The 25,669-nt window shown below is 47.8% G+C and overlaps 2 protein-coding genes and 3 non-coding genes across 5 annotated transcripts in view; 1 reads left to right on the forward strand and 4 right to left on the reverse strand.

The window, feature by feature from the left end:
- Window positions 1-25,669, forward strand: part of PLCD3 (phospholipase C delta 3) — a 338,775-nt gene that overhangs the window by 62,231 nt on the left and 250,875 nt on the right. The gene's annotated exons all lie outside the window — the stretch shown is intronic.
- Window positions 3,519-3,645, reverse strand: LOC147716999 (small nucleolar RNA SNORA65). The gene has a single exon (XR_015296162.1). It is a non-coding gene; the product is annotated as a small nucleolar RNA SNORA65 (small nucleolar RNA).
- Window positions 3,978-7,118, reverse strand: LOC147717000 (large ribosomal subunit protein uL11-like). Its single transcript, XM_086919288.1, has 5 exons — window positions 6,978-7,118; window positions 5,622-5,695; window positions 4,891-4,989; window positions 4,553-4,634; window positions 3,978-4,120 (listed from the first exon to the last, which is right to left on the reverse strand). Exons 1-5 carry the CDS (start codon window positions 7,012-7,014, stop codon window positions 3,978-3,980), a joined length of 435 nt encoding a protein of 144 aa, XP_086775414.1. The 5' UTR covers window positions 7,015-7,118.
- LOC147717001 (small nucleolar RNA SNORA65) lies at window positions 4,367-4,495 on the reverse strand. The gene has a single exon (XR_015296161.1). It is a non-coding gene; the product is annotated as a small nucleolar RNA SNORA65 (small nucleolar RNA).
- LOC147717002 (small nucleolar RNA SNORA65) lies at window positions 5,768-5,892 on the reverse strand. Its single transcript, XR_015296163.1, has one exon. It is a non-coding gene; the product is annotated as a small nucleolar RNA SNORA65 (small nucleolar RNA).

The raw sequence follows: 25,669 nt of genomic DNA on the forward strand, positions 1-25,669 counted from the left end.
ACTCTGTACCATGCCAAGCAACCCTTATGGTGATTGGTTGTAATTCAACTTTGTAGACCAGTTATCCTAGTGGTAACGTGGACAAAGCAGTCTTAGGCTAAACTCTGAAAGGCATGTGAAGCCAGCTGTATTACCATACACAACCCCCTTGAATGCCAAATGAAATGGACACCACACAGATATATATTGAAAATATATATTGATTTATTAACTATAAAATCCCCTGGACTCTTTATGAGCACAGAAGCACAAGCGTTAAATCACAAGACAGTTTAAAATACACAAAAGTTGCACAATATGGATGAGCCCTAGGGGCCACCTAAACCATATACTAAGAAAGTGGTATAAGAGATACCAATCGGGAAGGGAACAGGCCTAGGGCCTTGGGAATCGCTGGAGCTATTCGAGACTAGCAGTGACTAAGTCGGCAAAGGCCCGCGGGACTCGGGTGCAGTGTTCAAAGTGCACGCACTTTCCAATGTAAAGTCTATGGTGCGTAAAAAGTACAAAGTTAGATAGTTAGGAACCTTCCGAGTGACCTAGAACGTTGAAACTTAAGACACAGGCCCTTGAAATGTGTACCAGTGTAGGAACACCGGCGGAGCTGAGTTACCTCACCCACAGGAAGCGGGTGCACAGGGTCGAAGTAGTGTCGGGTTTCGTCACGCTGGTCGATGGTGCTTGGAGCTGAAGATGCTGCAGGCGGCTCGATGTGAATAGTTCCGGTGGATCCAAGGGTGGATCTGAAGTTGTGAAGACCTGAAAGCAGAGGGGGCAATGTTCAAAGTCACTAGCCAGTGACTACCGTGGAACCAGATTGGAACCAGGCGATGTCGGGTGCAAACAGGCGTTGTCGTGTAGCTTCTCTCTGCAGCCACGTGGACACCGGGGGTTGAGGACGTCCAGGAGTCGGTCACGAGCTGTCCCACGCAGGCTTCTCGCTGTTGGCGGTGTCGGCGACCTGATCGGAGCAAACAGGCCTTGTCTAATGCAAGCCACGCAGGGATCGAAAGATGCTTAACACTCGGGCCAGCAAGGTCAGAGCGAGTGCTCCTTTTCACAGGAGCTTGGGCAAGTCTGGAGCAACCAGACCCGCTGTGTAGTTCGTCGGTTTCGTCGCCAAGATGGCCGCTGACCACGTGGCTAGTGGCCGGGATGGCGCGTCGAGTGGCACAATGCAAAAGGGCCCCACGCAGATCGTGGAGATGCTGAGGGGCTGATCTTCGGTGCAAGGGCTGCTCGGTGTTGGGGGTTCTCAGTCCCCAAAGCACAACGTCGAGGATGCCTCCGATGCTGTGCAGTCAGCTTTTCAAGTGTCTTCCAAGAGGTCCGGTCCCACGTCACTCGGTGCCTCCACGGGTCCCTTCTTTGCAGGGACTGTGGATCGGGCTGTGAGAGGTCTGGGAGTCTGGTTCTTGTCGGGCTCTGGGCTCGGGCTCTGGCGGGAGGCGGCGGCAAAGCAGACGTCGAGTTGCTGGTTGGTGCCTGTGTTCACAGGGTGGCCACTCCTAGGCCACAAGGGAGATTCTCTTCAGTCTTCTGAGCAGCAGAATGTCGAAGTCCAGTCTTCTTCTTTGTTTAAAGTTGATTTCAGGATGATCTGCTGTGCAATGGCACTGCTCCCACTCTTATTCCCAATCTGAGGGGTGGATCACCTATTAGGTCCCTCCTCTGGGAGGAACCAGGAAGGGGGCGGTTACACCCCCTTTCCTTTGTCCAGCTCCTCGCCAGGCCTGGGTCTGGAAAGTCCCAGGACCGGTTTGGACTGGCTTATGCACGGGGACACCTTGTGTGCCCCGGGCATGTCTCAATCTTTTCAGCACTGTCCTACCCAATACACAAAACCCTGTCTGGGGTGGTGCTCGCACCTCCCAAGGCAGGAAACCCTTTGTCCAGGCCACCATCTGCCGAGTTTCGGTCAGCAGCAGGAGGCCAGACTCGTGTCTGTGGTGGCAGCATCCATTTTGTGATGCTGAGGCTCTGGTTAACTTTAACCGGAGTTAAGGCTACACACATGTCGTGTCCCTCTAGAAGGGTGGAATGCTATCCCCGTCGACAGAACTGTCGAGGGGATAGTATTCCAATTCGTATGACACCTTACTCGACATGTTTTGATAAAGCCAAACCAAAGATAGCATCTAACCGCGAGGATTATAATGCACTTAAGAGTATATGGTATGGCAATATCCCGGAACAGCTTAGGGAGTGGTTCCCGACAGCTGCAGACAGGCTCAGCTCATGCTAGAGCACCATCTCACATATTTCCAAGCACTCTGCCTCCAGGATTGAAGAGGCCTTCCATAGGAGTGGCTGATAGGAACATATGTGTCCAGTTTAAGGGTAGATATAGGGATACCATATCTAAGTAAGAGGTGATTACACCAACTTACCCCAGCTGCGTGATCAGCCAGTTGTGTCAAATATGGAGGCCAGGCCAGGGGTGGCACAATACATGCTGCAGCCCCTGGTAGGCCTTGGATGCACCTATGCCCGGGGTACCTATGGTACACTGTTACAGGGGCCTATAAGGTGAACCAGTTCCAATTGTGTTATGCACCTAAGGTACATGGAGTCCATTTTAAGGAGAGAGCAATCAGCCTGGGGCCCTGAATAGCAGGATCCCAGGCCAACTAAGTCAAAAACCAGGTAAACACCAGGCAAAAAGTTTGGGGGTAACCATAGTCAGATATCCACCTTCCTACAGCCTTCTCCAGCATACTTGCAGGGCGCTTCAGCTCCAGCGTGGACATCGCTCTGCTGGGTATGCCTTCTGCCCCCACTGCTAACGGAAAGTGTAGTTTTGATACACAGGTATTAATATAGTTACTCCAACCACACCAGAGACTCAATAACAACTTTCCAAGGTCTCAGAAATACATTATGGGGAGAAAGGAGACCATGGAGCCTTACCCGGTACTCGGATCACCTCTGAGACTCAATGCAGAGACCTAGACTATAGAGATGTATTGTACATAGAGCAGTGACCATAGAGAGTTAACACTTATGAAGACCACACCCGAGACTCAATATATAACAAGCATTTACAATGCAACGGTTTCGCCTTTGGAAAAGTTTGCGCTATTGGCATTGTAAATGACAAAATTTGTTTTTATGTGTTGGTTTTGAAAAGAGATAAATAAATGGCATTGTCATTTACATTGCCAGTAGCTCTAACTTTTCCAAAGGCGAAACCGTTGCATTGTAAATGCTTGTTTATTATACTTTTTAGCAGTGCTGCTACACAGCAGGGCTATAAAACATTGGCAATGCGTGTGCTGTACAGCATGAACAAAATGCAATGACAGAGCCAATAGTCTAAAATACGAGACCTATTGGCTTTCCCAACGCTTGTTAGGTCTCAGCACAATACCCCTATGAATTGGAGTACATCAGTTAGTCTCCCCAGGGAGGGGCTTTCACCAGAACTGCAACCAGTCTCCCAACTACTCAAAACTGGCAGTGCTAAGGTGGGTGGACAAACGCCCCTTAAGACTCTGAGTTAACTTTTAAACAACGTTACCTGTACCCACTTTTTCGGCACAGAGCCATCCATAATAGAACAGCCCTGTTTCATAAAATGGGATTTATTTTTAGCACACCACTGGATTATACAAGTCACTTAGTTGAGACCAGTATAGTGGCGGGTGGCTGGAGCACTAACTAGGAAGAAAAAACTGCCATAGGCTGCAGACCCATAGTATGTCTGGAAGCGAGGTTCTCCGGATCGAACTGCCACGGATTAATTCGACCCTCGGTAGTGTGAATGAAAGGTCTGGGGAAAGGGTCCATGTGTTTAAAACACTTGGGAAACTATCAACCAATGTTCCAGCGCGGCTAACGTGACAGATCAATGGTAAAAACAAGTCCTGGTCACTGGGTGACCTTAACTGTACTCTAATAAACTCGATGACAGTAAGCAGAAAACATCCGTGTAACAAGTGCAGACCTTATTTGCAGAAGGAAAGATAATCAATAAGCTAGCACAAGCTTGCCGCCACTACTCTAACACAAATATACAAGGGGAAATTCTTACCAGAGAGCTCTCTGGCGAGGGACCGGTGCCTCATCTGACGGGCAATGGAAATAATCTCATCCATGCTGACGCTGCCACTATGTTTGACTAAAAGGGAAACAAAAAAAATCTTTAGCAAGCTGGTTAGACTAAACTTTCATGACAAGCGCTGTACTTTAAGGCTGAAAGCACACTTAGCAGCAGGTCACCACAGAATTAGATCCCAGTAGGAGAACCTGTTCAGGCCTTTACTAGCGGGAGTGGAGTCCACTCGACTTAGAGAATTGAGTGTCCCCATTGAAGGCGCCAGCCCGCACATCCCAACCCGATATTGGAAAAAGGTTTCGGTGAAGCACATGTCCCCATCCTTTCGGCACAGAGCTGCCCACGAAGAGGGCAACCCTGTTTCCTTAGGCGGGATTTAGTTTTAGCACACCACTGGATTATACCCAGTCACTCCATTTAGACTGTTATAGTGGCGGGTGGCTGAACAGACTACCCCGCCCACAACCCAATTAAACGTTCACAAAGTAAACCTACTGTTCTTCTGCTTCTTTCTGTCGCGTGGTGGCTCCTTCAGGGCTTTGATGATCAGAGCAGAGGCAGATGGGACATCTTCAATCTGAAAAAGAATAAAGCACTTTAAGTCACACAGAATGATTACTTTGAGTGGTTGCACCCCACAACAGCTCACACTGCATTACATCTGATGATACCACCCCACCCTATACCATTCAAGTTATCTAGCTGAAGATTGTTTTACAGTTACATGGAGTAGAGATCACAGGAGAAAGTTACTCTGAAAAGTAGCAACTATTGGGCAAGCATACTGACCACCCAAAACAAGTGATTGAGGTATTATACGGTATGTCCTTTACCTGAGCTTGCCTATTCTGGATGGTGAGCTTGATTGTGATCCTCAGGCCCTTCCAGTCACTGGTTGCCTTGGCAATGTCATCACCAACCTTCTTGGGAGACTAAGATGAAAAAAATATACATGTAGGGTAGCACAATTGCAGCGTCCAGAAGAAATATGACAGGTTTTACCTGGGCATAGCTTTGATAAACATTTTAATTATGGCATGCTTTGTGACAAGCCAGAATGCTATACATACAAATCGTGCCTACTAGACAGCGGTTGCTGTACATCTAAAGTCCTATTAACTTGCAGTGGACCTACATCCCCAGCCATTGCGTGCCATGGATTGGCCTGTCTGGTCACTAATCTACTTGTTATCAACAACTCTTTCGTTTGTCTCTAATCCTTTTGATCAGCACGACTGCCTAACAGCTCACTTTCATTCAGCACACCTTTAGAGAACATGTTGCAGCAGTCTCTCGCCTGCTCCTCCCTCCATCCCCGCATAAAGTGCGTATAAAGGGACAGCGATAGGGACATTTTTCATGGGGTTTGACTAAGAGCAGACTTTAAAAGCATTCGACTTATTGCATGAAAGCAGAAGCTTGGCACCAATTGCCCCGTTTCCGGAGTGAAATGTATTTTAGATACAATATGATCAACTTGCCCTTTCATGTAGCATTTCGATTGTTTCCGATAGGTCCATAATGAACACAGAAGTAACGAGTAGTTTATGGGAGAAAAACTTACCAGACCCAGAGGACCGATCTTGGGAGCCAAAGCAGAAGTGGCACCCACTTCACCTCCAGTGCATCTTAAATAAACTGCAAGACAAGCACAACGAACACAGTAAGATGTGTGAACCATTCAAACCAATTTGGATACAGAACGTGGACAGGTGTACCCAATCTTACGGCACAGAGCTGCCCATGAGTGCAGACAAACCCTGTTTCCTAAGTTGGGGTTTACTCTTAGCGCACCACTGGATTATGACTGCCACCGAGTCAGGCATAGTGGCGGGTGGCTGAACATTTTTATAAGCATGCTCTACCAATTGAGAAAATACCCCACAAGATACCCAACATACAAGCGCGCAAGTAATGCGTAGCATAGGCTTTTCACCCTGTAATAAATTTTATTCACACCAAATTGAGCGTTATGCTGCAGGGGTTAAGTAAATCCCATATGCATTTTTATGAACTTTTGCCTAAAAGAACATCTTTCAATAGTGTATTAGATTCTTAATGTAAACAGTATGGGCCCAACCAATATACATATGGAAGGGTAAACGTGCATTTTTTAAAACATACCCAATACGTAATTCGGTAAATGAGACTGGCCCGGTAACACCATGGGTAAGTATGTACGTGAACAGGCAAAACGCAGTACAAGAATTGCTGAAACGATTGCTCCAGAGCCCCCTTTGCACGTTATAGGAGTTAAGACAAACGACTGCCAGGATGTCCGTCATACAGTGTATGAAAGACGTTATTGCCTACATCACAGTTTTTGGGCGGGTAGTCGGCTTACTTTACATCCGCATGCGCTTCGAACAAGCAAGGTCAGTTCCCGAACATGTAGATTGGAAAGTATACACCATTTACCCATTTAGAAGGTCACATTGACTAGGGTACGACAACGTGGAAGGTAAGTTAATAACGGCTATCATACGCTCCTAACTGGTATGAGCCACTTAATCTAGTACAAGGATATAATTTCAACATACAACTACCCTCCCCCCGACCCAAAAATAAAGCCTCAATATCGGCCTGACCACCACAAAACCGCAGAAGCCTACCCCGAACATCACAGGCCTCATTTCGTGACGGCCGCCTGACCCCCCTACCCACTAAACCTCCATACCGTGGTGCACGGGTCTTACCCTCCCCCCCACCCAAAAATAAAGCCTCAATATCGGCCCGACCACCACAAAACCGCAGAAGCCTACCCCGAACATCACAGACCTCATTTCGTGACGGCCGCCTGACCCCCCTACCCACCAAATCCATACCGTGGTGCACGGGTCCCGCTGCCCTGGGACATGAGCGATAATCCCGGGTCAGCCATTCACTGTACCCTGGGGTTCTCGCTGAGCCGCTCACGTACCGACTTTGATCTCAGTGGGGTCAAACTTAGGAGGCATTGCGGAAATGTACTACCGCGGGCTGCGCCACGGATTGCGGTTTCGGTGTCGGATGAACCCGGATTCGGGACGACCGATGTAAAGCTGCACCTCAACCGTCTAGAGAAAGCGAAAAAAAAAGTCCAAAGTCTTGCGAGAAATCTTGGCAGAGGCTATTCTTCAGCCATCTTGGGCTTGGCAGCACTTGTCACACGGGAACTGCGCGTTCGCCAGCAACTGTTTTCCCCAGCACAGGCAGATTGCGGCGACTAACGTGCGGACAGAAGCAGCTTCCAGGGCGGCAACGCTGCTAGTATTACTTTTATTTACAGAAAAAAATGTTCCGCACAGATATGTCGAATGAAGACCCAGGACTCGATTTGTATTTTGGGGAACAAACGTTAAGGGACATGCACGTCATGCATCTAAAACGAGAATAAAAACAAGTCAAGTCCCGGGCCGTGCTGTGATTGGCTGACGTCACGGGGGTGTCCCGGGCCGGCAGCCAATCACAGCGCGGCCCGGGAAATGACATCACGGGGGTGTCCCGGGCCGGCAGCCAATCACAGCGTGGCCCAGGACAAAGGGGCGGAGCTTAAAAAAAGAACGAGAAACGACCCCGAATCGCGTTTTCGCAAGAAAGCGTGATTGACAGCCTCTGTCTCCCAATGGCTAGCGTCCATTTATGGAGCTAGCCAATTGGAAACAGAGGCGGTCCGAACATCCCTACTGAAGACAAAAGTTTTCGAACTGGGAGGGGCACTGCGTGCCCCTCGCCAGGTCGAAACCTAAAAACCAAGACCATATAGTGATATTGTCAAGGACACAGGGATTATGTGATTCTGTGATTGTGGCATTTTCTGGATAATTATGGATTTGCCGCATTTGCTATGTAATCCATTTTCTGCTGCCTAAAATGCAGATTTTAGCTAACATTTTTCTTTCTAGCTCAAATGGCTCAAAAGTTACTAAACTTGCAGCGACACGTGTTGCCTTGCATTGGATGGCCTTATGCAAATGTTTTTTTTTTAATTAATCAAAGGGGAATGAATCACTTATGGCGTCCAACCAGAGTCTCAATTAAAGTCGTATCTGAGACCCTCAACTACACAGTCACAGTGCGCGGTATTTGTTTTCACCGCTCATGTGGAACAAACACAAAAACCTCTCCCTGACCATTAATCACTTATTAGGTCATAGATCCTAGATGAAAAAACAGTATAATTGTCCCACAGTTTAGTTATTTATAAAGTTATTTGTATTATTCTTATTGTATCAAACTCTATCATTTTGTTAAAATATACGTGAATATATTATGTAAAACGACTGTCATTCTAATATAAGCGCAAAGAGACCCCAACATTGAATAATACACACATTAAAAAAATATAGCATGAATGGAATACAGAATTACCCCACACATCACACATCCAATCATACCATACACGACCTAACAGAACAAAACACAATAGGAATAACACAATAACTAGCAACAGAGAAAACTATTGCATAAACATTATACAAGGACAATAATCATATACAGTACACAAAAATAATTTTTTTTGAGACTGAGTACAGCGCCGACTCGCGTTTCGGAGTGGAACCTGTCCACCAGTTCCTTCGTCGGGGTGCAACTGATACAGTAGAGTATATGATCAAAATTCCGTCATGGATCAGAAACAGTGTATAATAGGACAGTGGTGAGGGGTCTTTGTAACATATCAGTCAATAGAAACCAATTCTTCAATTAGGCGATCCATGCAAGCTCAAAATCAAAAAGACATAACTCAGAAGACGAGATGCTGGAGATCAATGGCTTCACAATCCCTAACGTTATAGTGCCAGTAGACAAAAAGAACACCACATGAGGGCTTCTTCCTGTAGATAACAAGCATTTGCAATGCAATGGTCTCGGCATCATTAAAGGTAGAGCTATTGGCATTGCTCATGACATTTCTTTTTTTTTCTTTAAATCATAAATAAATGGCATTGTCATTTACATTGCCAATACACAGCACTCTGCACTCAACAGCACACGCCACTCTGCACTCACTACTCTGCACTCACTGCTCTGCACTCACTACTCTGCACTCACTGCTCTGCACTCACCACTCTGCACTCACTACTCTGCACTCACTACTCTGCACTCACTACTCTGCACTCACTACTCTGCACTCACTACTCTGCACTCACTACTCACTACTCTGCACTCACTACTCTGCACTCACTACTCTGCACTCACTACTCTGCACTCACTACTCTGCACTCACTACTCACTACTCTGCACTCACTACTCACTACTCTGCACTCACTACTCTGCACTCACTACTCACTACTCTGCACTCACTACTCACTACTCTGCACTCACTACTGTGCACTCACTACTCACTACTGTGCACTCACTACTCACTACTGTGCACTCACTACTCACTACTCTGCACTCACTACTCACTACTCTGCACTCACTACTCTGCACTCACTACTCTGCACTCACTACTCTGCACTCACTACTCTACACTCACTACTCTGCACTCACTACTCTGCACTCACTACTCACTACTGTGCACTCACTACTCACTACTGTGCACTCACTACTCACTACTGTGCACTCACTACTCACTACTCTGCACTCACTACTCTGCACTCACTACTCACTACTCTGCACTCACTACTCTGCACTCACTACTCACTACTCTGCACTCACTCTGCACTCACTACTCACTACTGTGCACTCACTACTCACTACTGTGCACTAACTACTCACTACTGTGCACTCACTACTCACTACTCTGCACTCACTACTCTGCACTCACTACTCACTACTCTGCACTCACTACTCTGCACTCACTACTCTGCGCTCACTACTCTGCACTCACTACTCTGCACTCACTACTCTGCACTCACTACTCACTACTCTGCACTCACTACTCTGCACTCACTACTCTGCACTCACTACTCTGCACTCACTACTCTACACTCACTACTCTACACTCACTACTCACTACTCTGCACTCACTACTCACTACTCTGCACTCACTACTCTGCACTCACTACTCTGCACTCACTACTCTGCACTCACTACTCTACACTCACTACTCTACACTCACTACTCACTACTCTGCACTCACTACTCACTACTCTGCACTCACTACTCTACACTCACTACTCACTACTCTGCACTCACTACTCACTACTCTGCACTCACTACTCACTACTCTGCACTCACTACTCTGCACTCACTACTCTGCACTCACTACTCTGCACTCACTACTCACTACTCTGCACTCACTACTCTGCACTCACTACTCTGCACTCACTACTCTGCACTCACTACTCACTACTCTGCACTCACTACTCTGCACTCACTACTCACTACTCTGCACTCACTACTCTGCACTCACTACTCACTACTGTGCACTCACTACTCACTACTGTGCACTCACTACTCACTACTCTGCACTCACTACTCTCTACTCTGCACTCACTACTCTGCACTCACTACTCACTACTCTGCACTCACTACTCACTACTGTGCACTCACTACTCACTACTCTGTACTCACTACTCTGCACTCACTACTCACTACTCTGCACTCACTACTCTGCACTCACTACTCACTACTCTGCACTCACTACTCACTATTCTGCACTCACTACTCACTATTCTGCACTCACTACTCACTACTCTGCACTCACTACTCACTACTCTGCACTCACTACTCTGCACTCACTACTCTGCACTCACTACTCTGCACTCACTACTCTGCACTCACTACTCACTACTCTGCACTCACTACTCACTACTGTGCACTCACTACTCACTACTGTGCACTCACTACTGTGCACTCACTACTCACTACTGTGCACTCACTACTGTGCACTCACTACTCTGCACTCACTACTCTGCACTCACTACTCTGCACTCACTACTCACTACTCTGCACTCACTACTCTGCACTCACTACTCTGCACTCACTACTCACTACTCTGCACTCACTACTCACTACTGTGCACTCACTACTGTGCACTCACTACTGTGCACTCACTACTCTGCACTCACTACTCTGCACTCACTACTCTACACTCACTACTCACTACTCTGCACTCACTACTCTGCACTCACTACTCTGCACTCACTACTCACTACTCTGCACTCACTACTCTACACTCACTACTCACTACTCTGCACTCACTACTCACTACTCTGCACTCACTACTCTGCACTCACTACTCTGCACTCACTACTCTGCACTCACTACTCACTACTCTGCACTCACTACTCTGCACTCACTACTGTGCACTCACTACTGTGCACTCACTACTCTGCACTCACTACTCTGCACTCACTACTCTGCACTCACTACTCACTACTGTGCACTCACTACTCTGCACTCACTACTCACTACTCTGCACTCACTACTCACTACTCTGCACTCACTACTCACTACTCTGCACTCACTACTCTGCACTCACTACTCACTACTCTGCACTCACTACTCACTACTCTGCACTCACTATTCACTACTCTGCACTCACTACTCTGCACTCACTACTCTGCACTCACTACTCTGCACTCACTACTCTGCACTCAGTGTACAGTGTACAGTGTCATCTTTAAAACACCATTGCTGAGAGCACGAGTTCTTTCAACAGATATGGGTTTGGTCCAGGCATTACTGTGTCACCTTCAGATGATGACCGAGAGATGAGGCTTGTCAGGCCAGAATCCCATGCTATCTTATGGGAGGTTCCCTCCAGACGACAGAAGCGTGTGCTTTCAATCCTTATAAAACATAGATATGACATTCTTTTGAGGACATTACAGTGTAACATGGATCAGCTGGTCCAGATGTTTTGCAAGAGGGACAAATGCTCCTTTAGATGATGGAAGACTTTCTTTGTACCTTTCTGAAAAATGAGCCAGAGATAAATAGCGCGGTGCACTGTCACCCTGTGATTATGCAAACAGCTGCATGTGTGCACCATCTTTCTATCTCGGTTGAAAAGAACTCAACAGTCATTTAACAGCTGCTTGTGAATACATGTAGACTACCTCGATGATTGCCATTCACGTGGCATGTTTTATCATGTCGTGCTCATTTTAACAAATGCCATTCATCTTCCCATTGGTTTTCCAGTACATTTGCGTGATCGAAAGTGAAGAATGCCATTTGGGTCACTGTGCCCTTCTTCACGTCAGAGCTAAAACCAAACACAAAGATAACATGCACTTTTGACCAAAAATATCCAATCAATAAGAAAGGTAAAACTAATCAATAATGCACCATACTGCATCCAGTGACTGAGTTAATAATGCACAGGCTCCAACTCTCACCCAGACATATGGTAAAAAAATGCCCCCCGGAAGCCCGCCGCGGCCGCCCCGGAAGTCAGGCACGGTCGCCTGTGACGGGGGCGGGGCCACGTCCAGACCGGAAGAGGAGGCAGGCGGAGTCGATGCGTCTCGCGGCCCGGGGCTCCTGTGAGCGGTGTAGAGTCCCGGGGCCGCGCCAGCAGGAGGTTGGGCAGAGTCCCCGACATTGGCTAGGTAAGTTCCAAAAGGCTGGGAGGGGGGCTTGGTGCACGTGTGTGTGTGTGTATGCTCGTGTGTGTGTGTGTATGTATGTGTGCGACGATGACGGCGGGGGAGGGGGGCCTCGGTGCACTTGTGTGTGTGTGTGTGTGCGCGCACGCGTGTGTGTGTATGTGTGAGGGGGGGGGTGTCTCTGTATGTATGTATGTGCGTGCGTGCATGGGTGCTTGTGTGTGTGTATGCGCATGCGTGTGTGGTGTTGCTGCTTCCCAGGAGACAGCAGCTGAGCGCGTTCGCGAGCGTGTGGCCAGCGGAAATCACCTCCTTGAAGAGGGAATGCGCGTGGCCGAGGCTGTCTCCTGAGAAGCTCAGTCCCTGACAAAAGATCTCGGCGGAGACGCGCTTCCGCGCGTCTTTAGCCGAGACCTAAAAAGGTGCCAAGCCTTGCCGGGGTCCCGATGATAAAAAGACGCTTAAAGACACGAGAATAGGTGAGAGAGAATTGTAGAGTATAATACAGGCGTAGCTACTGTGTATATCCTGGACTGGTCAGCAATAGTAATAACTTGCCATGAGGGACCCAGATACCAACACTATGAGCTTCTTTGTTACGACATGGTGAAGCTTACTCAGTCTCACGGATCGCTCAAACAGGGAAATACGTCCTTCTGTGTACTGTTTTTTTAATTAATCAAAGGGGAATGAATCACTTATGCCGTCCAACCAGAGTCTCAATGAAAGTCGTATCTGAGACCCTCAACTACAAAGTCACAGTGCGCAGTATAAAAAAATGTAAATGTAGTGTTTATATAGCGCACGAATCACCCCTGAAGGGGTCTCAAGGCGCTGTACTCATACCGCTGTGGAACCCTTCCTGGCCTTTCCCTGTGAAGTGCCAACTCCTGGGCAACCCCAAGGTGAAGCCAAGCATCCTAGCGCTGTTGGGGAGATTAAGCAAACTATTGCCCAGAGTTGCAGAGTGGGTCCCATGATTGGAATAGGCACCGAGGCGAGAATGATCAGGTCCGGGAAATTGAGCCCAAGACCCGCCGAGGCGGGAATTGAACCCTGGTTCCGGCCAGACCTCTGCATCAGGGTCTGCCGCTCTAACCATTGAGCCACACTTCTCCACATGTATATGTTTTCTCCGCTCATGTGGTCGGATGGATAGGTGCATCATCGGGTCCTTCCCACTTGAGTGGTCGCTTCTCCAAGTGGTAAACCATCCTCCACCAGGTGGGAGCCTGTCAGGATTGTGGCAGTCATGACAAGTGATTAAAAATGCCTCTTCTCCTGTATAGTGAACTTTAATAAACAGGACAAGGTTATAGTTAATAAATTGGTGGTGCCTAAGTAGATTTATCACTGGTCCACCGCACGTTGTCAAAGGTCAATATGTTTCAGCCAGGGGTTGCTCAGTTGAGTCTAATGGCCTTCGTCAGGACCATTATGTGAGTAAAAAGTATCATTTATCTTGAATATGTCATCAATTGTGATGGTAAGTGGGCTCACTTACCCTTCTTTGTCAGTGAACAAGATAGCTCCAGGACTGACTGGTCATAGGTGTAGTCTTTTACCTATGACTACGAAAAGAAAAAAGAACAGAAAAATGCAAATCTTCAAGAAAAATATGACATTGTGATATATAAATTGTGTGGAATCTTTTCTTTTTTCTCGAAGAAATCCCGAATGTGATGCCCCTGTTTATTTTTAAGAAACTGGGAAAGGGGCTTTTCCTCTAGATAGTTGAGACAAAATACACGGCAATCTGGTATTGAGAGAGTGTAATCTCTGTAATCGCTTGAGGTGAATAATAGTACTACCTATGTGTACAGGTCTCGTGCAAATGTCAACTGTTTCCCGCCAATATAAATAGACGCCGCTCTCCCCCGACCGGTAACATTCGGAAGCGGAGGAGAGCAGCAGTGTCTAATAAGACGGTTCTAAAAAAGGCAAGATGAACCTTTTCATTTCCCTTCCATCCACGAGAAAACAACACGAAAAAAACTCGCAATTTCTCTACGGCACGCTTGCATCCTTCGAGCTTTGCTGATAGCTCTATTAAATCCCCTTCGGTCACCTTGTGTGTTCTTTCACAGGACATCTACCATGCCTGCTTCTTACGGAGGATTGAGTATCTCCCATAAAAGTATTTCTGTGATATTACCATGAACATTGATTCCCTTTCAATAAAGGCTTAATATTTGTGCAACTGCAGGGCATTTTATCGGGGCCCCTAAATCATAACATTCCTTGGCATATCGACCGTTACCACAAACAAGGAGTTTGTCAAAAACAAACTGGGACTAACTCAATTATAAGGGCCAGATGTATCAAAGGGTTTTGCCCATCCTGTGTCTATAGGAAAATGTCTTGATACATATGGCCCTTACTTACATAACGCTGCGCACATTTTGTCCTTTGATTTTTTAAATCATTTGCATGAAACCTGCCATCGTAGTCCATTCTTACTCTACTGGCCATTTTGTGTAGTTCTAGGAAGGCCACCAGGTGGGCTTGCTGAGCCATCGTTTGGTAGGCTATGTCGGTTTGATGGTTTATGGTTGTGTGTGGTTAGTAGAAAGTTTGTTCTTTGATTCGAAATGGGCTGTATGACTTGGCGTAAAAGTAAAGCCGGTTTGATCTGTACAGATATAGGCGTGGAGACATGTACAGACCACACCGTAGACTCAAAACATAGAGACCAAAACCACTGAGTTGTATTACACAGTGAGGCCGCCATGGAGACCTAATACATACAGTACATAGAGACCAAGATCATAGAGATCTATTGTATGGAGAACTGATCATGGAGACTTAAAGTATACACAGACCACACCAGAGGTTTGATTTATAGAGATCAAAACCACAGAGCTGTATTTTACACACAGCCGGCCATTCTAGACGCTCAATACCTAGAGACCGAGAACATAGAGGTTTATTGTACTGAGAGTCGATCATAGAGACTTAACACATATACAGAGACTGCTCAAGAAACTCAATACGTTGGACTTAATGTCATAGAGTGGGAAATCAGGGCTGATCGTGGCTTATACCACTGCAGACATGTTGTCATTCAGCAGTGGTGCTGGAACAATTTTCAAAGTGGAGGGGCTGCCATCAATGTCACATCACTGAACTCGCAGGGAATGTGAAAAATCCAAGTGCCGCACAAAGACAAGTGTAGCAAACGGTCCATGCCCATTCAGAAAGAGAGTGGTAAGGGGGCGGTATGTAGCTGGTAGTGAATTTTGGAGCACACTGTCACAAATATATTTATACATCATGGTGTGGTAGTGCATTGTCATTTACAGACAGCACATTTTCCAATAAAACGGGCACTAACTTTGTTAGACATAGTTGTATGATAAAATTATATAGTACATCTACAATAACATGTGGAAGTCGAATTTCAGCAAAATTTGTGATTTGCGCATCACCAAGTGAAGTGTTTCAATTTGTTTTGATCCCATTAAAACCTTTGTTCCCATCATGCAGCTGCCAGATTAACTACTGGCAAAATGTCATGGGTAGTCATAGCCTTCACTCTGAAAAAAACTCTAAAAATTCTAGTCCTGTGTGGATCAAGCCTTTAAGGTATTATATAGACTGTTAAAGTCTGTGGTAAAATGCACCAGCTGTAGAGATATTTTCAAAACACTATATATAGCACGTATTTATGCTGGTGGATAGACTATTATATTTATGATGGCACTTGAAACGAGGAGTCGGGTAGTAGTGATATCAGTTATTTCTTGCGCCGTAGGACTTTCTCATCAAACCCTTTTTTTAAAATAATGCTGCAATGTTTATATTGCAATAGCATTGTTGATAAAAAATCAACCATTTTGCTGGCACAGAGAGGTCCCAACAGAGGGATGTTTTTTTTGCTCTCATCCACAGTATGGAATCTCTCTCCTGATTGGCTCCTAATCTTCCAATAACAGTTATTGAGGGTATATTCCGCCATTATGCCAAGCCACCAACCTGGGTGCTTTTTCATCGATGCAGTATTTTGTGGGTGTTTCTTGGGCCACATCATGTAGTCTACAATCAATAACTTAACAGGTAACTTCACGAGTGTATAATCTAACCGCCTTTTTGACGACCCTTCCGTACGCACACCCAAAATGGGACCTTTGATAAAGTGATTTTTTTTACATGTTTTCTAAAATCTCTTTTTTTTGTTTTGCCTTGTTCCATACTTCTGTAAACAACAGACAATCTAGATAAAATGGTTAAGACCCTTGAGCAGTTGCCCTGTCTGCTATGTCTTTTTCACAGGCCATTGCTCAGTTGCCAAGTTTCATAATGTATAGGTAAACAGAGATCTGGACTGCAATCGTTGGGCAAACAGAAACAAATAAATCAGTTTGAATAATGCAAGCCCGTGACCTGTGCCACCATTGCAGGTGTGGCACCATGTTTTATTCTCAATGTGTACCTTCCAATTGGGTAATAGTAACAACTGTTATTTGCAGAGCTTAGAAATGTCATCAGGTACTAAGCACCACATCCAACAAGTTAATATTCATTTAACACACGTTTTCTTCATCTCTTCCAGTCTTTGGTAAAGCTGGATGCGAATATTTCTACTCACAAGTCACTGACTCCAGTAATATTTATGTGGTGACAGTTTTGCCCAAGTCCGCGTTGCAGAGAATTTTTTGCAGGCGATCAAAATAAATTGTGGAACCATTTGTAAGCACACTTTACATAACTTCTTGCTTATAAATCATATTAGCTGTTAATATAGATTTGAACAAATGCAATCCAGTCCATGAATTAGCTTTTCTTATACAGAGCAATCTGGTATGTTTTTTTTTCCTCGAGCACAGTCCCATCATTCATATTTCCAAAATGGAGGATATTTATGTTTTCCCTTTTGTTATTGCATAATCATAGCAAATTAATGTGAGGCATGTTTGTTTACTATTTAGAGCTGTAACCAATGCAATTTGCTCCATTTTTTTATTCTACAAACTGAAAAAAATGCAAATAGATTTGTTCTGTATTTCTTTTTATTTTTTGGTGCTTTAGTATAAAGTTTCACTAGTATGGCGCCCGGCCACGCATGTCCCTCCCTGCATTCCATCGACAACGTGCACGCAGAGGCCGCGTCGTACAATTGGAAGAGCCGAAGCATGGGTATAGCTTAAATTGGTGCAGCAGGTGCAGTGGCGCCAGGGCACAGAGGTCTGTAGGACCTACTGAACTCCTATTATTGCTGTAGCTCGCCTATAAAACAGCTCGTGTCCCATTTCCTTCCTTGCACTAGCGCCCAGACACACTGGCAACCCACTGAACCGAAGCTGCCTTTGAATTGTGTATCCTGACCCTTTTTCAGGAGGCAGGGCTGGAACATCTGCGTTTCCCTCGCCTTTGAGGCTTCTGGCCTACAGAGTGATATTGTTTGCACCACATCACTTGAAATAGGCCTAGGTTGTGTTGTTTCTGTGTTTGATACCGCGGGTCATCACGAGGCCGCGTTAGGGCGTGTGACAAGCCCAGGCTTGCCAAGAGTAGTATGTGTCGCAGTACTCAAACACAGATCACGGGGAGGGGGAGCTGTAGCAAGTGATTACAGGTACATCCTGTTGTACGGGTGTCAGTGTTGAGAGCTGGCTTGTGGGGAGACTTGTTAGCAAAAGCGCCATAGAAGAGTATTCTCTTAAGCATCTTTTTCTTAGCTCAGGGTTTCCCATGTTTCTAAGCACTATAGTGGAGGAGTCTACAACAAAATCAGCATTCACCATGTTGTTTGTGGACCAGTTAACAAAATACAGTTATGACAGCACTACAAGTCTTCCCACACGGGCCACTATAAACTCGCACTACCAACCAACCGGACTAAATGGACCATCCACTTCCTCGCCCAAATGACAGAGGACAATGCAATACCATTGTCAAGCAGGAACTGTTGACTTACATGTTTCAAACCTGTGCACACACTGTGCAGAGATCCTGGGGATTTGTTTAAATAACACCAAATGAGAGTTAAGGTTAGTAGATTTATATAGCACAGTTTATCACCTGAAAGGGTATCCAGGCGCTGTCCATGGGCACAGGGAGATGAAGTGATTTGCCCAGAATCACAGGATGTTGCGCCAACACAGCGACGAACCTGGATCCCCAGCTCCGGAGTCGGCAGCTCTGGCCACTGTGCAACATCCTCTAATTTTTGACAGATATCTCAAGTTCATTGTATACAGTGGCCTGAAAGAAGCTGAACAGCATGGCAAGGCTGGACATATGGAGGTGCATATGGGTTAGGAATGACCAGTGTAAAAGGACATTGTGTTCCCACTGCCAGCAGTGTTGAAAAGGCCTCGCCAGTCGTACTATGTTCAATTCTTAATATCAAGTCTCCAGAAGGATAAGGACAGGTTAGAGGCAGTCCAGGGAATGGCATTCAAAATGGTACAAGGCCAAACCAACACCAGTCCATCAGACCCGGATCCGTGACAGATTTCCCTACATCCACATGTGATACGTGTTCATGACATCATCAGTGGTCTTCCTGAAAAGGGTACCCTGAGAATGTGGAAGGACCCCAGCCTCTGGGGACCAACTCTGGACACCCTTGTAATAGTCTCACAACTCTGACACTGTACACACTGGAGTCTAAGAAGGATGATCAACAGAAGAGTATGGGGGCATATTACCAAGCAATAACGATAATTATCGCTATTGCTTGGTTAGAGACAAAAATTTACCACTGAGCTGCGGCGATTTTTACAGCAAATAAACCTTGGTATTACCAAGGTTTATCGCAAATGCGATAAAAATCACCGCAATGCATGAATATCGCTGAAAAGTCCGCGATATTCATGCATTACCGAGCTAATGCTCTTAGCCATGTTATCCACCTCCCATTGGATAACATGGCTAAGAACTGCTCAGGGCAGGTGTTAGCTTTTGGAGATATTCGCGCTTAGCGCGAATATCTCCAAAAGTTGGTAATAGGAGATAGCGATGTTAGCAACAGTTTTCAGTCGTTAACATCTTGGCACGCCCACTTTGCATGTCATTAGTGATAAATATCACTGACATGCAAAGTGGGGCCCAAGATGGTCGCTATCTCCTACTAGCTGTCGCTAACTGGTGTTAGCGACAGCTAGGTAATAGGGAGATAATTTTATCTCCGCTTTCTTGGCTTTTAAAGCCAAAAAAGCGGAGATAAACCCCCTTGATAATATGCCCCATGATTTCTTACTCTGGAAACAGGGGTAAAAATATCAAGCAGGAAGAGTTGTGCTAAACAGCCCGCAGGGGAAGCCTCCTTGCTGCTGTAACTCTTTCTAGAGAAGTAGAAGGGAATGAATTAGGATTAATCTTACAAGTGGAAGCCTTTACCATCCAACTTTCAGTTATCTGGTGTTGCGGGTCTCCATGCGACATTTGGCAATGCGGCAGCCAACACCCGGGCTGAGAATGGCTTAGACCGAGCTGCTAAGATAGGATCCTCTAGAGCCTCATTAAAGGGCAATAGAGGCTCAGAAGTAGAGGGACCAGGTTGAATATTTCCGTAAGCAAATTGACTTTTATCTGCTCAGAAGGGAGGAGAAGAGCCGATCGCTCTGCTGTTCTGCGAATGACTACAGAAAATGAGGCGCTCTCCTCATCTTCCTCCTCCTTGAATAGAGCTGGCTCAGCCAAGGTATAAAGACCACTCATGTTCTGGTAATCCAGATAAGGGCTAGCATCAATGTATTGTGGGGGAAGTAATTGACCTGCTTCCATATCATTATACTCATAAGGTGGGACATCGGACGCATATAAATCGCATCAGAGTGAGAACTGAAAGGGACTCCTATCTTAGCGAAATGGTGACATCATGAAAGTGGAGCTATCAGGGAACCCTCTTCCATACAAAGGTGTGCTTCAGTAATTGTATAGTGTGACATATGAGGGACCCTTAATCCTGATGGATCTTCCACTGCAGCGGATTCGGGATCGACGATGCTGGAGGTGATGGTGAAGCTAGTGTTAGCAGCAAGCCCTTTGGCCTAGGAGCAGAGACACAGCCGAGCACTTAGGATGGATCAGGCAGGCTACAAAGGGGTTCAGTCAGTGCAGTGCTCGGCTGTCGGAAGTGTGACTCGGTATCCCAAAAGTTCTGTGGGTCAGAGGGCAAGAGAGAGGCAGGCCAAATCATATGAAAGACTTGCAGCATTGCCTCCTTGAAGATTGCAACCTGCTCTGGATCCGAAGATGGCCTTCGAAATTATGGCACATCTTCTCCAGGATCAGAACTGTTTCATATGAGGAGGATGAAGCTCTGGTTGGGTCTTGAGAGACCACCTTTGTGACCTCTTCTGGAAATGGAAGTATCAATCAATCAATCAAGGAATTTGTAAAGCGCGCTACTCACCCATTAGGGTCTCAAGGCGCTGTGGGGAGGGGGGGGGGGGGTCGCTACTGCTCGACCAGCCAGGTCTTGAGTTGTTTCCTGAAGGCGAGATGGTCCTGGGTCAGCCGGAGGTGGGTGGGGAGGGAGTTCCATGTCTTGGCTGCCAGATAGGAGAAGGATCTTCCTCCGGCGGCGGCTTTGCGAATTCGTGGGACAGTGGCGAGGGCGAGGCTGGCGGAGCGGAGCTGGCGGGTTGGTGTGTAGAATGCGAGGCGGTTGTTGAGGTATATGGGGCCCACGTCGTGGAGAGCCTTGTGTGCGTGGGTGAGGAGTCGGAATGAGATTCTCTTGCTGATGGGGAGCCAGTGCAGATCTTATAGATGGACAGAGATGTGGCTGTGGCGGGGGATGTCCAGGATGAGTCTTGCCGAGGCGTTCTGTATGCGCTGTTGTCTTTTCTGGAGCTTGGCTATGTTTTTTTTTAAATTAAATTTATACTTTATTGCACTCACAAGTTACATACACAGCCGACATCGCCTACAACCCGGAGGCCGGCGGCATCAAAAAAGAAACACCCTCCAATCCCTGGGTACAGGAAAGTTACACAGCCATAAAGACCAACAGTCCTAGGGCCTGGCGGCGAAACTGCAGGTGTGGAACAAGTGTGCAGAAGCAACAGTTCGTAGTATCTACCATTGGATGATCATAGCATATAAGCAGGATGCACACCCCACAACGCCGACAATGTCAGACCCAGGGGCAGCATGGCGTGCCAGATTGGCAGGATCGAAAAAGCCACCTGGGAAGAACTGCGTAGAAACCCAGAGTCGAGGGCAAGACCAACGGGGACCCAGGGAAGGGTGTATAAAGGGGAGGAAACCCCCCAGACAATAGCAAACCCACCCACCCCAAAAGAAGAACAAGCCAGACTACCTAAACCCGTGCTCACCACCCACCTCCCACTCTGCACCCCAACCATGAGCCCCTCAGCTAGGCTAAGGGAGATAAGCAAATGCCCACCAGGGCAGGATGACGCTCTGGGAAGGGGACTGCGGTCGCCATGAACCAGAACAGCCGTCACAAGCAACTCACAACTCAAAACATCTCAAAAGTCAGGCGTGACTCACCACACTGTCACAACTTTAAGGCCTTCAACCGACACACTCCTCATCCACTGCTGACGCAGCCCCCTCCTCCTGCAGCACATCCAGCTCCACACTCTCTGGGTCCGACTCACCATCCTCTTTCGCACTTTGAAACGCTCGGAACAAACCCCAAAAGTTTTTGGGTCTACTCTTTGGAGGCAGGAGTTCACTATACACCTCCGATTGCGTGCAACAGTAAAGCAAGTCTGTTTCCCACCTTTTTCTAGTAGGGACTGGTCCCCGCATCCAGCACAGTGCTATCAGCCGCTTTGCCGTCAGTAATGCCATGTCAGCAAGTCGCCGCATAGCCACAGGAAGAGGTTTTGAAAAACCAAGTAAGGCGAGCGCCGGGTTAGGTATGATCACTTCACCAAGGATAGCGCTGAGGTCCGCAAAGACCTCTACCCAGTTCTTATGTATGGCAGGACAAGTCCAGGCCATATGGAGAAAGTCTGCTGTGTGAAAGTGACAACGCTCACACTCCGCTGATTCTCTAAGGCCATACCTATGCAACCTCTCGGGCGTGTAGTAGACACGCTGTAGGAATTTAAAATGTACCAGGCGGTGCCTACCGTTGAGCAAGATTTTCCTGGTATTAGTCGCACAATAACGCCACATGTCGTCTGAGATGGGAGATTGGAGGTCATCCTGCCAGGCCAAACGGGCCTTGGAGGGGGGATACTGCCGTTGTCTATCACCCAGGGACCGAAGAGCCGTGACCAGTCTGCGAGCTGAGGGGGTCTTGATGACATAGGCGAGTTCCGGCACTTCCGGCGGTTCAGCCAAGTCCGGGCCTAAAACGGAAAGGGCCGCTCTACGAACCCTGTGATATTGAAAACTATGAAGTAGCGTTGCCCCGGGACAGGATTGATGGACCTGCTGCAGCGTTTTCAGAGTGCCTTTTGAGAAGAGATCACCCATGGTAAGAATGCCTAGGTCACGTAGCGCCTTCAGGACGCCCTTCTCCGTCAGCGGAGCCAACTAGGCCGCCCATTCTACACGGAGCAAAGGTGAATACAGCAGCGTGCACTCACGGGAGCCAATCAGTGCATGCCAAGCATGATTCGTGGCAGCTATAGAGTCCAGATTGCCGACCCTCCTATCAGGCGGATAACACACTGTCGCCGGAAGCGGGACGGGGTCTGCAAAGAGTCTCTCCAGTTTCACATGAGGGATACCCGGATCCCCATGAATCCACGTATGTAGGTGTGCGCCCTGAGCAAGCCTGTAGTATCGCTCCAGGTCCGGAGCCCCAAGGCCTCCTTGGTCGTATGGAAGGGTGAGCGTTTGCCACTGCACCCGCGGCTGTTTGCCCCCCCACGCCAGGCGGACAAGTGTCTGGGTAAGTTGCCGGAAAAAGGCTTTGGAAAGGACTACTGGTATATTCACGAATAGGAAAAGGAACCTGGGGAGCACCACCATCTTCATGAGCTCAATCCTGCCCATGAGCGAAAGCGGGAGCCTGGACCACACTTCGACATCATCCACCAGTTTGGAGTAGGCCACACCATAATTCTCGCGTATCAGGACCTCCGGGTCCGTATGTATGCGTATCCCCAAATAGCGGATAGAGTCCGTGGTCCATTGCAAGGGGTACTCCGAGTCGAAAGGGAGCGTCACCGGAGTCAGGGGCAACGCTACTGACTTATTCCAGTTGACGCGGAGGCCCGAAAGAGCCCCGAACCTCACCACTTCCCGCAGCACCGCAGAGAGGTTAGCCTCCGGGTCCCGAACATATAGCAGAGTGTCATCCGCATATGTGGAGATACCGATCTGGTACGTCGGGAAGTTGATCCCTTCAAACCGGTGGTACTCTCGTATAGCGCAGGCGAGAGGTTCCGCTACCATGGCATACAGCAATGGAGAGAGGGGACAACCCTGACGCGTGCCCCTCCCAATTTCGATGGGAGTAGTGACCAGGTTACCTATCTTCAGCCTCGCAGTAGGTTTGTAGTATAGGGCTCCCAGCATTTGCAGAAACGGCTCCCCCAGGCCAAACTTACGAAGGACCCTCAGCATAAACGACCACTCAACAGAATCAAAGGCCTTCTCCATATCCAAGAAGATGGCCACAGCTTTGTTTTCGTGTTTGACATGCTGGATCGTGCCTAGGACCGTGCGAATATTATAAGTGAGATTGCGTGAGGGAACAAACCCAGCCTGCTCCGGGGCAACCAGTTCCGGAACCAGCAACGCCAAATGAGTCGCAAGAACCTTAGCGTACAGTTTCGCATCCACATTTATCAGCGATAGTGGCCGGTAGGAGCCACACTGATTAAGGGGCTTGCCAGGTTTCGGGATGGTAATAAGCAACGCCTCTCTCATGGATTTCGACATGCTGCCCTGCTGGCAGATGTCATCGAACAAGAGCATCAAGTGCGGGACCAGCTGCTCTTGGAAGGCCTTGTAGAAGGACACCGTGAGACCATCCGCACCAGGAGCGCTACCAGATTTCATGCCTTCCAGCGCTTCCGTTATCTCCTCTTTCTGGATGGGGGCCATAAGGAACTCCCTTTGCCAGTCAGCCAGGAAGGGCATTCGGATGTAGCTCAAATAGTCGTCGATTTCGTCCTCGAGATGTGCGTCCCTCGAGGAGTTGAGGGCAGTGTAGTAGGCATGAAATTCCGCCAAGATGTCCTGCTCCTCCGTAACCACCGCCCCAGCAGCTGTCACCAACTCCTCGATAACCAATGGGGGCCTACTGTTGCGCATAAGTTTAGCTAGGAGTGCACCAGGCCGATCCCGCTCCCCATACACCCGCGCCGTCGCGTATTTGCCCATATGCTTAATTTCCCTGTCCGCCTCCTCCTGAAATTCATCTAGCAAGGACTTAAGCGTGACCGTATCAGCTGCGTCCCCCGAGTCCACTGCCCGACTATCCAGGGCAGCGAGTTGAGTCTCGAGCAATTGCAGGCGCCGCCTGATAGCTTTGAGCACCCCAGAATGCTTCGCCATAGTCATCCCTCTGATGTAAACCTTAAATGCGTCCCAGAGAACTTGAACGCTGTCCACTGAGCCCACATTGGTTGCGAAATAGGTCTCTATGTCTTCGGCGAGTTCCCCTCTGAAAACCTCATCTAAGAGGGAGTACGGGGGGAACCTCCACGTGAAGGGGGGGATCCTCCTGGGAGGAGCCACCAGCAGCAAGAGCAAGGGTGAGTGGTCAGACAGCGTGCGCGGGAGAACCGTGCAACCCTTAACCATATCCAGCAAAGAGCGGGAAACAAACCAATAATCTATGCGTGTATGAATGTTGTGATAGGCCGAGTAGTGAGTGAACCCACCCCGCCCCGAGTGCCTATGCCGCCACACATCAAGTAAATCAAGTTTCACACATTCCGACAAAAGGAGGGACGCGGAAGCTGCAGGGGACCTAGGGGGGCCCGCAGATCTGTCAAGGTCCGGGTTCAGCACCAAGTTAAAATCCCCCCCCCCACAGCATTCTAGAGCCCACAAACTGCCTGCAGCTGTCAGCAAGCGAAGCATAGAACTCCGGGGAGTCGTAATTGGGGCCATACACATTCACCAGCAAAAGATCCTGATCCTTTCCAACACAGCGCGCAACCACAAACCTCCCTTCCGGGTCTACCGCCACTCGGGTCAGCGACAATCGGGATTTGGGATTAGCCCATATGAGCACCCCCCT

Source organism: Lissotriton vulgaris, chromosome 5, assembly GCF_964263255.1.
Source record: "Lissotriton vulgaris chromosome 5, aLisVul1.2, whole genome shotgun sequence".
Taxonomy (NCBI): Eukaryota; Metazoa; Chordata; class Amphibia; order Caudata; family Salamandridae; genus Lissotriton; species Lissotriton vulgaris.